The sequence below is a fragment of the Salvia splendens genome, unplaced genomic scaffold, assembly GCF_004379255.2.
Source record: "Salvia splendens isolate huo1 unplaced genomic scaffold, SspV2 ctg745, whole genome shotgun sequence".
Taxonomy (NCBI): domain Eukaryota; kingdom Viridiplantae; phylum Streptophyta; class Magnoliopsida; order Lamiales; family Lamiaceae; genus Salvia; species Salvia splendens.
The window spans coordinates 33,023-46,943 of NW_024599417.1; the positions used below are offsets into that span (position 1 = coordinate 33,023).

The 13,921-nt window shown below is 34.4% G+C and overlaps 2 protein-coding genes across 3 annotated transcripts; both read right to left on the bottom strand.

Annotated features, from left to right (window-relative positions):
• Positions 1-213: 213 nt before the first annotated feature.
• Positions 214-2,492, bottom strand: LOC121791179. The gene is made up of 2 exons (XM_042189203.1): positions 2,435-2,492; positions 214-1,789 (listed from the first exon to the last, which is right to left on the bottom strand). The coding sequence occupies exon 2, from the start codon at positions 1,783-1,785 to the stop codon at positions 436-438; it is 1,350 nt and encodes a 449-aa protein (XP_042045137.1). The 5' UTR covers positions 1,786-1,789; positions 2,435-2,492; the 3' UTR covers positions 214-435.
• Positions 2,493-10,804: 8,312 nt separating this feature from the next.
• LOC121791183 lies at positions 10,805-13,080 on the bottom strand. Of its 2 annotated transcripts, none has more exons than XM_042189208.1 (2): positions 13,023-13,080; positions 10,805-12,377 (listed from the first exon to the last, which is right to left on the bottom strand). In XM_042189208.1, exon 2 carries the CDS (start codon positions 11,810-11,812, stop codon positions 11,270-11,272), a length of 543 nt encoding a protein of 180 aa, XP_042045142.1. In that variant the 5' UTR covers positions 11,813-12,377; positions 13,023-13,080; the 3' UTR covers positions 10,805-11,269. Both variants share the same exon structure in this region, with proteins under 2 accessions (XP_042045142.1, XP_042045143.1).
• Between the last annotated feature and the right edge of the window lie 841 nt (positions 13,081-13,921).

Here is a 13,921-nt window from a genome sequence, read left to right on the forward strand (position 1 = left end):
TATAATGATTGAAGTAATAAGTGAGTAAGAATGAGAAGTCAATAGGTAATTAAGTATATAAGATGCAAAATGGACATCACGTGATCTCCTTAGTTTCATCAATCATCAAGATATCACTCTTTTATTTTGTCGGTGTGAAATTATTTAATTTAAGCACAACATATTGTCTGTCAAATAGTACTAATTAGGCAAAGGATACATACATGCAAATCATTTAATTAATAAAATAGCAATCGATCTTTATTGATAGTATTAAGAAATAAGAAAGATGGTGACAATAAACATAGTATCAAACGAAAACGCGTGAGATACGTGGGAGGTTAATCAATAACCTCCTAATTAAAAACACAGTTTTTTTTAAAAGTGAGGAGATGAACGTAGAAATGAAAAGCAAAGGTGATCGATGCAGCCGCACACATGACCATGTTCTGATATTCACATAGGCTTGACTGATCTTACACGAAAGTCGAAGTTGTAGTAACTGACGCCATTGTAGACACCATCAATCTGTTGGAAATAGGCAATTCGGCCGTTGGTGGAGTTGTGGTCTTCCTGAGTATAAGAAAATGGGATATTGCAGCTACCCCTTGTCCCGACATAATCGATTACAGCCATAGTGTTGGCGGGCACAGGAACGGTGCCCGTTGCCGTAACTGATGTTGTAGTGGTGGTGGTTTCGTCCCACTGCAACGTCCCGCTTATCTCAAATGACACTTCAATCTGTTCATCTGCAATGAAGGGCAACCCTGCTTTGATGCTAGTGCTCACCCCTGCTGTTAAAGATGCGCCACGGCTAAAAGTATAAGATTTCTCGTCTTGATATGTTATGGACACAGCCATGGAATCATCCTTATCCGTGTTGTTCGTGAGCCTAGCCGTGCCAGCCAAATAAGGTTTTTCGTCGTATACCCGTGCGTTCTCCATCCGATACCGCACATAGTAGATCTTTCTCCGGGACACCAGTTCTTCCACCTGCAATCTCGTTTCTTTCATGAGGGTGCCGGTTAAGGAAGCAAGACCGTCGGTCACACCATCTGATGTGAGACGTCCACAAAACCTGTTGTTGGATGCACTTTGTAGCGCTATAGTGTTATTATCAATTTTGATCGGCCAGAAGTGAGTGCTGGTTTCACTGCCCTTCCCGTCCGCGTATATCCAGCTATCACTCGCCCACCACAATTTTCCAAAATGATCTGAAATTAGTTGGACGTGTCCATCGGGCATCAGCGACACCGTGTGCCCAGAATAAACATCGATACTATCATCTGATGCAAATTGTAGGTAGTAGTTGCTCTTGTCTATGAAAGCCTTGAGGTAATGCCCGTTGTCTCCTTTCACAGCAATGTGCGGAGGCATTTTAACCAATGTGCCCCAATCCACAAACCCTAGAGTCGCGCCTACGCTGTCTTTGTCAATGTAGAAACCCTTGGTTGAGTTGTCCATCATCACACGCCACCCGCTCTGGACGTGAGTCAAGTAGAGCTCATCCGACTGCAAGCTTGGCTCGAAGAGCGTGCACGACGCCATCGTCACGTCCTCCTCGGGCTTGTTTGATACGGCCACGATGGAATTGTTGTCTGCACTCTTCTGCCAATATTTGTTGTAGTAGGAGAATCGGAGGTGGACGTATTTGTCGCCTGCTGTTGCTTGCTCGATTTCAATCTTAACCATCGGGCTGAACATGTTGTCACCTCCGTTAGCGACAGACCCATCGTCCTTACGGTATAGATAAGTATTTGTAGCACTTGTTGGGACGTTCAACACGACAGCATTCGGAAGCGCCATGTTTCTACAATATTTATTAGCATAACAATTTAATTTATTAGGGTTAATATTAGATTATCTTTTTAGAATAAATCACATTTCATATACCATTTGAAATCAAGATACAAATTAAATTCTATCTTTTTAGAATAAATCACATTTCATATATCATTTGAAATCAAAATTCAAATTAAATTCTATCAAAACGACTAATTAGACTTTATTGGCGGATGAATGAAGTACAAGATAAAAGAGATTCTAACGTAATAATCTCAATTAAAAACAATAACAACATGAATGAAGTACTCCCTCCGTCCCGCTTTAGGACTCCCGGTTGGGATAAACTAATAAAAAATGCCTATAAAGTAAGTAAAAAAGTGTTAAAAGTGGGTCCTGACATCCACTACAACATTTATTTATTATCCACTCAATTAAAAGTGGGTCCCAACATCCACTATAATATTTATTTATTACACACTTAAACATTTTTTTTAAAACATGTGCCCGACTCAACCGGGACTCCTAAAGCGGGACGGAGGGAGTACAAGATAAGAAGAGATTCTGACGTACTAATCCCACTTAAAAACTATAACGACATAGCTAGGGAGTATTAAAAACACTTTAATGAAAAATATAAAAAAATACTATAAATACAATAATTAAGACTCACCAAAATTGAAAAGTAGAAATTCCAAAGCTTAATTTGCGTTGTGTGTATATCTGTGTGTGTTTGTAGAAATGTATGGAATCAATTTATAGATGAAGTTTAGGTAGTGAGTTTGCTACACTCTTTACTATTTAGTGTTTGGTTTAAACATGTATTTTAAGGCATAACCTTTGGTTGGATGGTTTGCCCATCATAAAATGCGTGCTCTCCTAAGATTACTTTTTCTCTAGTTTTCATTTTACATTTCAGTATTAATGTTCTATCAAACCAATATTATATTAGTGACATAATAATTACTAACGTATAATAATGCAAGTGGTCTCTACTGTGAAATTGAATATCACGCACCTTATGCGTTTGATGAAAGTATTGAGCAAATAATTGGGTACTTATAAACAAGGCAATCCAGAAATTTTAGATTGGGTATTCACTTAGAAATTTAATAATCAATCAATATTTTTATTATCTCAATTATTTATATTCAAGTGAGTCAAATTATTATATAGTATAAAAATAATTTTTTGTGTTATATTAGTTGACAATTTTTCACTATTGAAAATAGATATTATTATTATTATTATTATTATTTTTTTTTTAATCTAGAATTTATGTAGAAGTTCAGAAAAAGTTTTTAAAATTTTTAATAAAACGGAATGTATTACTACTCCATAAATAATCAAATATGATTGTAACTGAAAACATAAATAATAAAAATTATATCCAACCCCATTTGATGAAAAGATAAATAATATATTATTATATTTAATGTATATTAGTTAGAAACATAAATAATAAATTATAATTTTAGAAAATGAAACATGAGACATACATAGAGAGAGAGACCGAGAGACGCACAAAGACGGAGGGTGACAAACTATTAAATGTACAAAAATCTTCACACAAAGACGGAGGGTGACAAACTATTAAATGTACAAAAACTTTCCTTCAAGGCAATAGCAATTATCTATTTCCAATTCAATTATCCTTGAACAAAGTTAAATAATATGTTAGTATTCATATTTAAAACCTATATTTAGAATTATCAATGAAGCAGCATCAGAGAAATCCAGAGTGAGAGAATATAGTCACAATTTTAGAACATGAAAAAAAAAAGAAAAAGAAAGAGAGAATGAAATTAAAATTTTAGAACATGAAAAATAAGAGAGAGAGAAAGAGACAGAGAGAGTGGGACAGAATATAAATTTATAAATCTGTTGTAAATGAACAGATACCATATTAAATGAAAAACCTATCAAGTAGTATATATATTTTAAAAACTAAGCATTGAATTCGTTTGTGTAAAGAAAATTGGAGACATAATACATCCTATTAAATAAATAGATGATAGGATTTGCAAAGCATTCTAGAATTAATATTTGCAAATAGTAGTAATTGTATTTGAAATCTGACTCTAATAATTTGTAATACCTCATCAACATTATGCTCATGTAAGTTAGATATGACTATGTTGTCAAATATAGATACAGGACATAGCTCGAAAAGAAAGAATTACATACCTTTTTTTTAATATGGTGATGTCTTGATTCAGTAGAGGGTGATGTCTTGATTCAGTAGAGTAGGAGTAGGTATTGTAGCCGCCCATGCTTGCAATGTTATATTCTCTCTATAATGATTGTAGAGAAAGAGGCCGGTTTTCTTTTCCTTCTCTTACCTTTTACTGAAGAGTTGAGAGTGAGAGGCGGCTATTATATTTTTAGAGTTAGGTGTTTTTTTTAACTCAATAAGTCACCTATATATAATAGTACAAGTGAAGTTAATAATTGCTGAAATGAATTGGGCCTTAAATGACCTTATATGGTTCCAAACTTATGTAATTAAATAGGCCGAATTTATGAGACATGAATCTGTAATATTTCACTTATATTCATATCAATATTAATATTAATATTAATGTATGAGACATGAATCTGTAATATTTAACTTATATTCGTATTAATATTAATTTTATATTCGTATTAATATTAATTATTAATAATAATACTATGAATATAAGTGTAAAAGACTTTATATTAATACTTGGCATGCAAGTTGTTAAAGTATTTTAAGTCTGAATATTATTATTAGATATTTTTTATAAATAGAAAATAGTTGTTATGTGGAAGGTCTCTCATGATTATATTTTTTTGGGAACATGCATAATTTTCCTACAAGCATGTTGAAGAGGTGAGCACTATAAATACCCCTGCCACTCACTCCTTCAGTGACTCACTAAATTCTCTCAACCAAAATCATTCAACAGAATCATCATCAGAAACAATTCAGAATCTTTCTTCTTCTTAATTCGTCTATTCTCATTTAAATCACTGCTCATTTATTGTTTATCTATTCTTCTATGAATCTGCAGTCTTTATTCTTAATGTATTTCTTTCAGTTGATGCTATTTCTGCTTTATCACTACTATTTTCTGTTTTAGTTTCATATTATGTCTTAATGTTACTTATGAAAAGATAAATAATACATTATTATATTTAATGTATATTAGTTAGAAACATAAATAATAAATTATTACAGCTTATAATGCATTCATGCACAATAAATACGTAACAAAACTGAAACAAATGAAAAGACTAAGTAATATACTTAATGATATATTAATTAGAAACATAAATAATATGGAATAGTACTACTTAAATGGTTATAGCCAATCATACAGAACAAAAATGTAATTAGAATGGCCAAAAACACGCTTAAGGGAAATCGAACCTGGGTCTAGAGCTAGGAAAGTAAGCATATTACCACTAGGCTAGACACAACTATGAGGATATATGTGTACCCCCTTGTACTTAATTGGATCCGCCAGTGCTTATAAGAGCACCTCCACCGATGCTCGATGCTAAGGCGGGCGTCCGTGCCGACAGAGCGGCAAGCACTGCTCGCCGATGTGCTCTTGCCGACGGCACGGCCCTGCTCGATGCATCGAGTACCACCGTGTGAAGAAAAAACAGATATAATTTATTGGGAAGTGGAAAAATAAATTTTTTCAATTTAAATTCGATTTTTTTAATTCATTTTCCTTTGTTTAAAAAAATCAAAATAAATTAAAAAATCAAATTTAAATTGAAAAAAATTATTTTTCCACTTCCCAATAAATTATATCCGTTTTCTTCACTTTTAACTTGTTTTTTTATTTTTTACCCAAAATTCACATTTTCATCTATAAATACCCTCATTTCTACACCAAAAATTTCACACCACACTACACAATACAATTCTCTCATTAATTCTCATCTAAATTCTCACTCTTTCACTCTTGCAGAAAAAATGTCCGGCTCCGGTGATCACTCTTCCGACTCCCGCGGATGAAACCACAAATGGTTCGACTCATCGCCATTTCCTAATCTAGATACGGATTTCTCCCCCCTCCTCCAACCCAAGCTTCGCATATTCCGGGTGGCTACCGGCCTTACCCGGTGAACAGCAAGATGCCATTGAGGGGAAATACGGGTGGAGTACTATGTAATACTATGTTTACAAAAATTAAAGTCACATCTTCCCAATTTCATTCGTTCATTAAAATTAAAATTAGTTAGTATACTACAAATGAAAATTTATGCTTAATTTATTACTTTTTTTTATCTTATTTTTTTCTACTTATTTTTTTTCTTTTTTTTATCTATTTTATTTTTTTCTTATATTGTATCCATTCCACTTTAAAATTCGTATATGAATTTAGAGTAAAGGCCAAAAGCGGTCCTGAACATATGCCCATTTTACGATTTTGGTCCGATACTCTATCTTTTGAATTTTTGCATCCTGAACATTTCAACTCGGATCACAATTGGTCCTACACTAACAGTTTCATCAATTTTTAAACGGTTTTAACCCAATTTTAACGGTTTTAACAGCCCCATTCGGATTAAAACCGTTTATCGGTCAAAATCTGGTTAAAACCGTTTAAAAATTGACGGAATTGTTAGTGTAGCTGTGTACGACCAATTGTGATTCGAGTAGAAATGTCCAGGATGTAAAAATTCAAAAGATAATGTATATGACCTAAATCATAAAATGAGCATGTCACGACCACATCTCCCTAGCACTAGTGAGCGTACCTATTTCGCGACTAAAAAAATACTCTCATCAATCATGAAGTAGACATAAGAGCAATAAATCAACTCGAGGTAATAGTTTTGAAGAGGAATTGGTACATAGTCAAAAGAAAATCAGAGTATCAAGACTAAATTCATAAAATCCTAGAACGTACTTCTATTGCAGTGGAAGAGTCCACGACAAAATAGTATGTACGAAGACATACTACTTTGGGCTACCTAACTACTTATTAATAGTCATTTCCCAACACCTTCGCCTCCTCGTTCACGTTCAACATGCACGTTAGAAAAGAACATGCAGGGCTGAGTACTTGATATACTCAATGGACATAGTGCCAAAATATAAGTACCATTTAAATTTGTCAGCCACAGTTGAGTGAACACGAGGTTTTATTTAAAATGCCCGAGTCACTAAATTTCCTTTGATTTCATAAAATTTGATTGCTCAATCACATGAACATAGATACTATATCTGAACGTATATGAACAGGGAATGTGGCCACATTCCACGACGGTCACTGGATCGGCCAACTCGAAGGCTAGCTCACGATCCCCGTATGTGTACCATAGTCCAAGTATGGTTTTCGGCCCTACTAGGACCCGAATTCGATTTAACATAATTGGCATAGCCAAGCAGATAGGTAATCGTAAAAGCAAAACATGGCATGACAAACACGTTTAGAAAAGATTCACATATTCATACTAAAATCACGTTTTGAAAAGAATGCCTACCTCAAAAGATATTTCCTTAGCCGAAAGTTTCCTTGATTTGGTCCTAAACGACGCGCGAAGACGTCCCTTTAGAAAAATAAGATAGTACTTAATCAGACTTAAGAAGCTAAATAAGCTTAACGTGTATGCATTCCTAAGTGCGCGATCATTTTTATTTCTCTCTCCCTATTCCATAGAAAAGTCCTTAAACATTAATTAAATCGAGCGATTTAATTTATTTGGAGGTTTACAAAATTATTCAAGCATTATTTAAAATCCGGAAATTAAATTTATTGTCACGGAATTAAATAGCAGGCTATCCATTATTTAATCAGTCAAACATTAGGACGAACCACCATTTAATTGATATATAGGAGGCCCAACTAATTTTTAAATTATACAACACTGGCCCAAATACATAATTAAAACAAGTGGCCCAAACTCTTCCTATCCGCGACATGGGCTCACTGCCCCGGGCTCGACGGGCTGATCGGGTAGGGCTGCGGTGAGGACGTGGTTTGAGCTCGGGAGAAAGAGGCCTAAAGTATAGCTAATAGAAGCTTTTAGTTTCTTAGCCTCCTTGGCTCATTCTTGAACATTTTTTTGTAACATTAAAGATCTTCCATTTAAATTAATTGTATTATTCGAGAAGTATGCGAACACTTTCGTTTGGGGAGAACAACTTCATATCCTTGTACAACGTTCATTTTATTTCATAGCATACATTTGATTGTTTTAGTTCGTTCGACTATTACTTTAACTTTAGTTTTGCGAACTAACAACATTAAGTACCAACAAAGGGGCAACAAGTTCCATTTAACTCAACGAAACAAGAGAGCGATAAATCTCTAGTTCGACATTAAAGATAACGAAAAAAAGATAATAAAATGGGCGGGTATTACATTGCGTATGTTCGGGACCAGTTTTGGCCTTTACTCATAAATTTATTATAGTGGACAAATAAAATAGTAAAGCCAGAAATACTCTATAGCCTTTTTATACACATGAATAGAACTTCCTACTTTTTATTCTTTTCTTATATATGAAAAAGGCTAGAGTATTTTCTGAAATATAATCGGGATACTATCTGTTATAAATTTCCCCTTAATTAACTAAAGTTATATTTTTAAATTAAATTTGGATTAAACTTCATGTTACTACTATTATGAATTTATGATTTGTGTGTTGTTTATTAGTTCAAGTTAAAAAACAAGACTACGTACTTTATATTTAACTATTTTAAGGTTTTTCTTAAATAGGAGAATATGAAGATAAAAGGAAATGTTGTTTAAGATTTTTTTGCTGATACTTTTATCTGTTGTTATGGTTGCTTAGGTTAATTTTGGTGTTATACGTCAAAATGGTGATAATGATTGCTAATGACTGGAAATTTCCACTTAAATAAGTGTATATTTAAATCATACTATATGACTATTATTTGTTTCTTTTTTATTTCCTTCTAATCTTTTTTACTCTTTTTTGTCGTTCCTTTTTCTGAAGGAAACTGCTTTTTAGTTTTATCCATTTTCGGATTGGCCTTAGGCATAAGAAGTTGCATGGAGATGGACTAAAAATATTGGGTTGTCTAATTTTATTGAATTGATATTTATATGTGCATTATTTAAAGAACACATGCGTGAGAAAATGAAATGGAAAGGGACTTTCTGGAATCATATCTCTTGCATGTGATATTTCTTTTATCTTTTGGCAAAAATTCCTTTTTCTTTTACTTTTTTGCGTCTTATTATAATGATTATGAAATATTCGTGCACACACACAATTAACGGATTCTCTAAATAGACGTTTATATATTTTTTCAAATGTATGGATAGGTATATACTTGTATGTGAAAATGTAAACTAAATTTAAAAATGGTGTGAAAATGTAAAAGTCGTTGATTTTTAGATTAGTAAGCATATCAAAATATGAGTTTTTTTCCATTTTGAAAGGACCATACTTGGAACTTAAAGAGGGTAGTTTATTTTGAGGGAGTCATAATTGAAAACTAATGCCTAATTTCAGCGTAAAAATGAAAAAAAAGGTTTTGTAATATAATATCCCACCCTTTCCATATAATAATGTCTATATTTGCTCTTTTTAAACCTCATATTATACATTTTCTTCGTCCTTTATTAGCAATCATTTCTATTTTTTCGATCGTTTTAAAATTATGCAATTTTGTTTCCTTTTATTAGCAATCATTTCTATTTTTTCGATCGTTTTAAAATTATGCAATTTTGTTTTAGGAAAAATAAATCTCTAACGAGATGGAACTTAGTTTTTAAAAATAATGGTCATTTTTTTCTTACATTACCAATTATAAAGTAAAACTCTATCATTTTAAAAGATGATACTTTCAAAGGACAAAGAGTACATTTCTTTATTTTAGGTAATGGACCACACACTCCAACAAATCATTATACTCTCTAAGTCTATGTCTCATCCCACGTATCAACTTTCTATTTTAAGTTCATCAAGTAATTTTGATTTCGCTTTTAAAAAAACCAATATTTTACCTTTTTCTCTTACTTTAAGTCCTTCTTGCGCTTGTACGATGCCAACAGCTTAAGCTTGCTATAGCGTTCGACAATGCGCTCCTAGTACGCGACTTACCTCTAGTTGTTGGAGTGTCCTCCAATATATTGATCAACACCTCGCCAAAAGCATGGTCTGATCGTCGGAGTAGTTCTGCCTCCCTGGAGTGTATTCGTCACTCTCCATGACCGCCAACAACTTCTGGGCTTTTACCTTCACCTTTTTCTTCGTGGACTGGGAACCGGGACTCAGCTCCATGTCATCGAGCTCGTACAACTGTGGTGAAGTTCAGATCTTACTGGGTGTTCGAACAAAGCTGGACTCCACCGAACCCGGTGTATCGAATGGTCGAAAATCGTCAGATTCATGACCCAGCCACCGGGCACCACCGGCGTCGAACATTGGCATTTTGTCGGGGCTATTCGGGTATGGTAAACCTCCGGGTTTCATCATCGAATTACTAGTAATAGAGAAAATGAGACGGGGAAGAGATTGAAGTGAAAGGTGTGAGAATGAAGGTAAAATGGGGTATACATGGAGTAAAAAAATGGAACAAGCATCGTCCGACCTATCGTCCGCCCTATTGACAATGATCGTTCGCCTTTAAGTTCGCGGACTAAGTTAAGGGCGTGGCTATGGTCCGACCGTCCGAGGAATCGTTCGCCCACCTGCAGTGACAGAAGTGGGCGGACGATAGGGGTGGACAATGCATGGGGCGGGACATCTTCCGCCCATTGTGGATATTCTAAGGAATTGGATGATAACTGTATATTAAAGTACTGACGTCGTCCTGCAATAAGCGAAGTGTTTCTTTTGGACACGAGATTTAAGAAAAAATTATATATAATGATTGAAGTAATAAGTGAGTAAAAATGAGAAGTCAATAGGTAATTAAGTATATAAGATGCAAAATGGACATCACGTGATCTCCTTAGTTTCATCAATCATCAAGATATCACTCTTTTATTTTGTCGGTGTGAAATTATTTAATTTAAGCACAACATATTGTCTGTCAAATAGTACTAATTAGGAAAAGGATACATACATGCAAATCATTTAATTAATAAAATAGCAATCGATCTTTATTAATAGTATTAAGAAATAAGAAAGATGGTGACAATAAACATAGTATCAAACGAAAACGCGTGAGATACGTGGGAGGTTAATCAATAACCTCCTAATTAAAAACACACAGTTTTTTTTAAAAGTGAGGAGATGAACGTAGAAATGAAAAGCAAAGGTGATCGATGCAGCCGCACACATGACCATGTTCTGATATTCACATAGGCTTGACTGATCTTACACGAAAGTCAAAGTTGTAGTAACTGACGCCATTGTAGACACCATCAATCTGTTGGAAATAGGCAATTCGGCCGTTGGCGGAGTTGTGGTCTTCCTGAGTATAAGAAAATGGGATATTGCAGCTACCCCTTGTCCCGACATAATCGATTACAGCCATAGTGTTGGCGGGCACAGGAACGGTGCCTGTTGCCGTAACTGATGTTGTAGTGGTGGTGGTTTCGTCTCACTGCAACGTCCCGCTTATCTCAAATGACACTTCAATCTGTTCATCTGCAATGAAGGGCAACCCTGCTTTGATGCTAGTGCTCACCCCTGCTGTTAAAGATGCGCCACGGCTAAAAGTATAAGATTTCTCGTCTTGATATGTTATGGACACAGCCATGGAATCATCCTTATCCGTGTTGTTCGTGAGCCTAGCCGTGCCAGCCAAATAAGGTTTTTCGTCGTATACCCGTGCGTTCTCCATCCGATACCGCACATAGTAGATCTTTCTCCGGGACACCAGTTCTTCCACCTGCAATCTCGTTTCTTTCATGAGGGTGCCGGTTAAGGAAGCAAGACCGTCTGTCACACCATCTGATGTGAAACGTCCACAAAACCTGTTGTTGGATGCACTTTGTAGCGCTATAGTGTTATTATCAATTTTGATCGGCCAGAAGTGAGTGCTGGTTTCACTGCCCTTCCCGTCCGCGTATATCCAGCTATCACTCGCCCACCACAATTTTCCAAAATGATCTGAAATTAGTTGGACGTGTCCATCGGGCATCAGCGACACCGTGTGCCCAGAATAAACATCGATACTATCATCTGATGCAAATTGTAGTTAGTAGTTGCTCTTGTCTATGAAAGCCTTGAGGTAATGCCCGTTGTCTCCTTTCACAGCAATGTGCGGAGGCATTTTAACCAATGTGCCCCAATCCACAAACCCTAGAGTCGCGCCTACGCTGTCTTTGTCAATGTAGAAACCCTTGGTTGAGTTGTCCATCATCACACGCCACCCGCTCTGGACGTGAGTCAAGTAGAGCTCATCCGACTGCAAGCTTGGCTCGAAGAGCGTGCACGACGCCTTCGTCACGTCCTCCTCGGGCTTGTTTGATACGGCCACGATGGAATTGTTGTATGCACTCTTCTGCCAATATTTGTTGTAGTAGGAGAATCGGAGGTGGACGTATTTGTCGCCTGCTGTTGCTTGCTCGATTTCAATCTTAACCATCGGGCTGAACATGTTGTCACCTCCGTTAGCGACAGACCCATCGTCCTTACGGTATAGATAAGTATTTGTAGCACTTGTTGGGACGTTCAACACGACAGCATTCGGAAGCGCCATGTTTCTACAATATTTATTAGCATAACAATTTAATTTATTAGGGTTAATATTAGATTATCTTTTTAGAATAAATCACATTTCATATACCATTTGAAATCAAGATACAAATTAAATTCTATCTTTTTAGAATAAATCACATTTCATATATCATTTGAAATCAAAATACAAATTAAATTCTATCAAAACGACTAATTAGACTTTATTGGCGGATGAATGAAGTACAAGATAAAAGAGATTCTAACGTAATAATCTCAATTAAAAACAATAACAACATGAATGAAGTACTCCCTCCGTCCCGCTTTAGGAGTCCCGGTTGGGATAAACTAATAAAAAATGCCTATAAAGTAAGTAAAAAAGTGTTAAAAGTGGGTCCTGACATCCACTACAACATTTATTTATTACCCACTCAATTAAAAGTGGGTCCCAACATCCACTATAATATTTATTTATTACACACTTAAACATTTTTTTTAAAACATGTGCCCGACTCAACCGGGACTCCTAAAGCGGGACGGAGGGAGTACAAGATAAGAAGAGATTCTGACGTACTAATCCCACTTAAAAACTATAACGACATAGCTAGGGAGTATTAAAAACACTTTAATGAAAAATATAAAAAAATACTATAAATACAATAATTAAGACTCACCAAAATTGAAAAGTAGAAATTCCAAAGCTTAATTTGCGTTGTGTGTATATCTGTGTGTGTTTGTAGAAATGTATGGAATCAATTTATAGATGAAGTTTAGGTAGTGAGTTTGCTACACTCTTTACTATTTAGTGTTTGGTTTAAACATGTATTTTAAGGCATAACCTTTGGTTGGATGGTTTGCCCATCATAAAATGCGTGCTCTCCTAAGATTACTTTTTCTCTAGTTTTCATTTTACATTTCAGTATTAATGTTCTATCAAACCAATATTATATTAGTGACATAATAATTACTAACGTATAATAATGAAAGTGGTCTCTACTGTGAAATTGAATATCACGCACCTTATGCGTTTGATGAAAGTATTGAGCAAATAATTGGGTACTTATAAACAAGGCAATCCAGAAATTTTAGATTGGGGTACGATAAATAATTATATTAACTTAGAAATTTAATAATCAATCAATATTTTTATTATCTCAATTATTTATATTCAAGTGAGTCAAATTATTATATAGTATAAAAATAATTTTTTGTGTTATATTAGTTGACAATTTTTCACTATTGAAAATAGATATTATTATTATTATTATTTTTTTTTAATCTAGAATTTATGTAGAAGTTCAGAAAAAGTTTTTAAAATTTTTAATAAAACGGAATGTATTACTACTCCATAAATAATCAAATATGATTGTAACTGAAAACATAAATAGTAAAAATTATATCCAACCCCATTTGATGAAAAGATAAATAATATATTATTATATTTAATGTATATTAGTTAGAAACATAAATAATAAATTATAATTTTAGAAAATGAAACATGAAACATACATAGAGAGAGACCGAGAGACGCACAAAGACGGAGGGTGACAAACTATTAAATGTACAAAAATCT

Coding starts and splice junctions, on each gene's coding strand:
- LOC121791179 (XM_042189203.1), bottom strand. CDS start 1,785: ATGGCGCTTCCGAATGCTGTCGTGTTGAACGTCCCAACAAGTGCTACA.
- LOC121791183 (XM_042189208.1), bottom strand. CDS start 11,812: ATGCCCGATGGACACGTCCAACTAATTTCAGATCATTTTGGAAAATTG.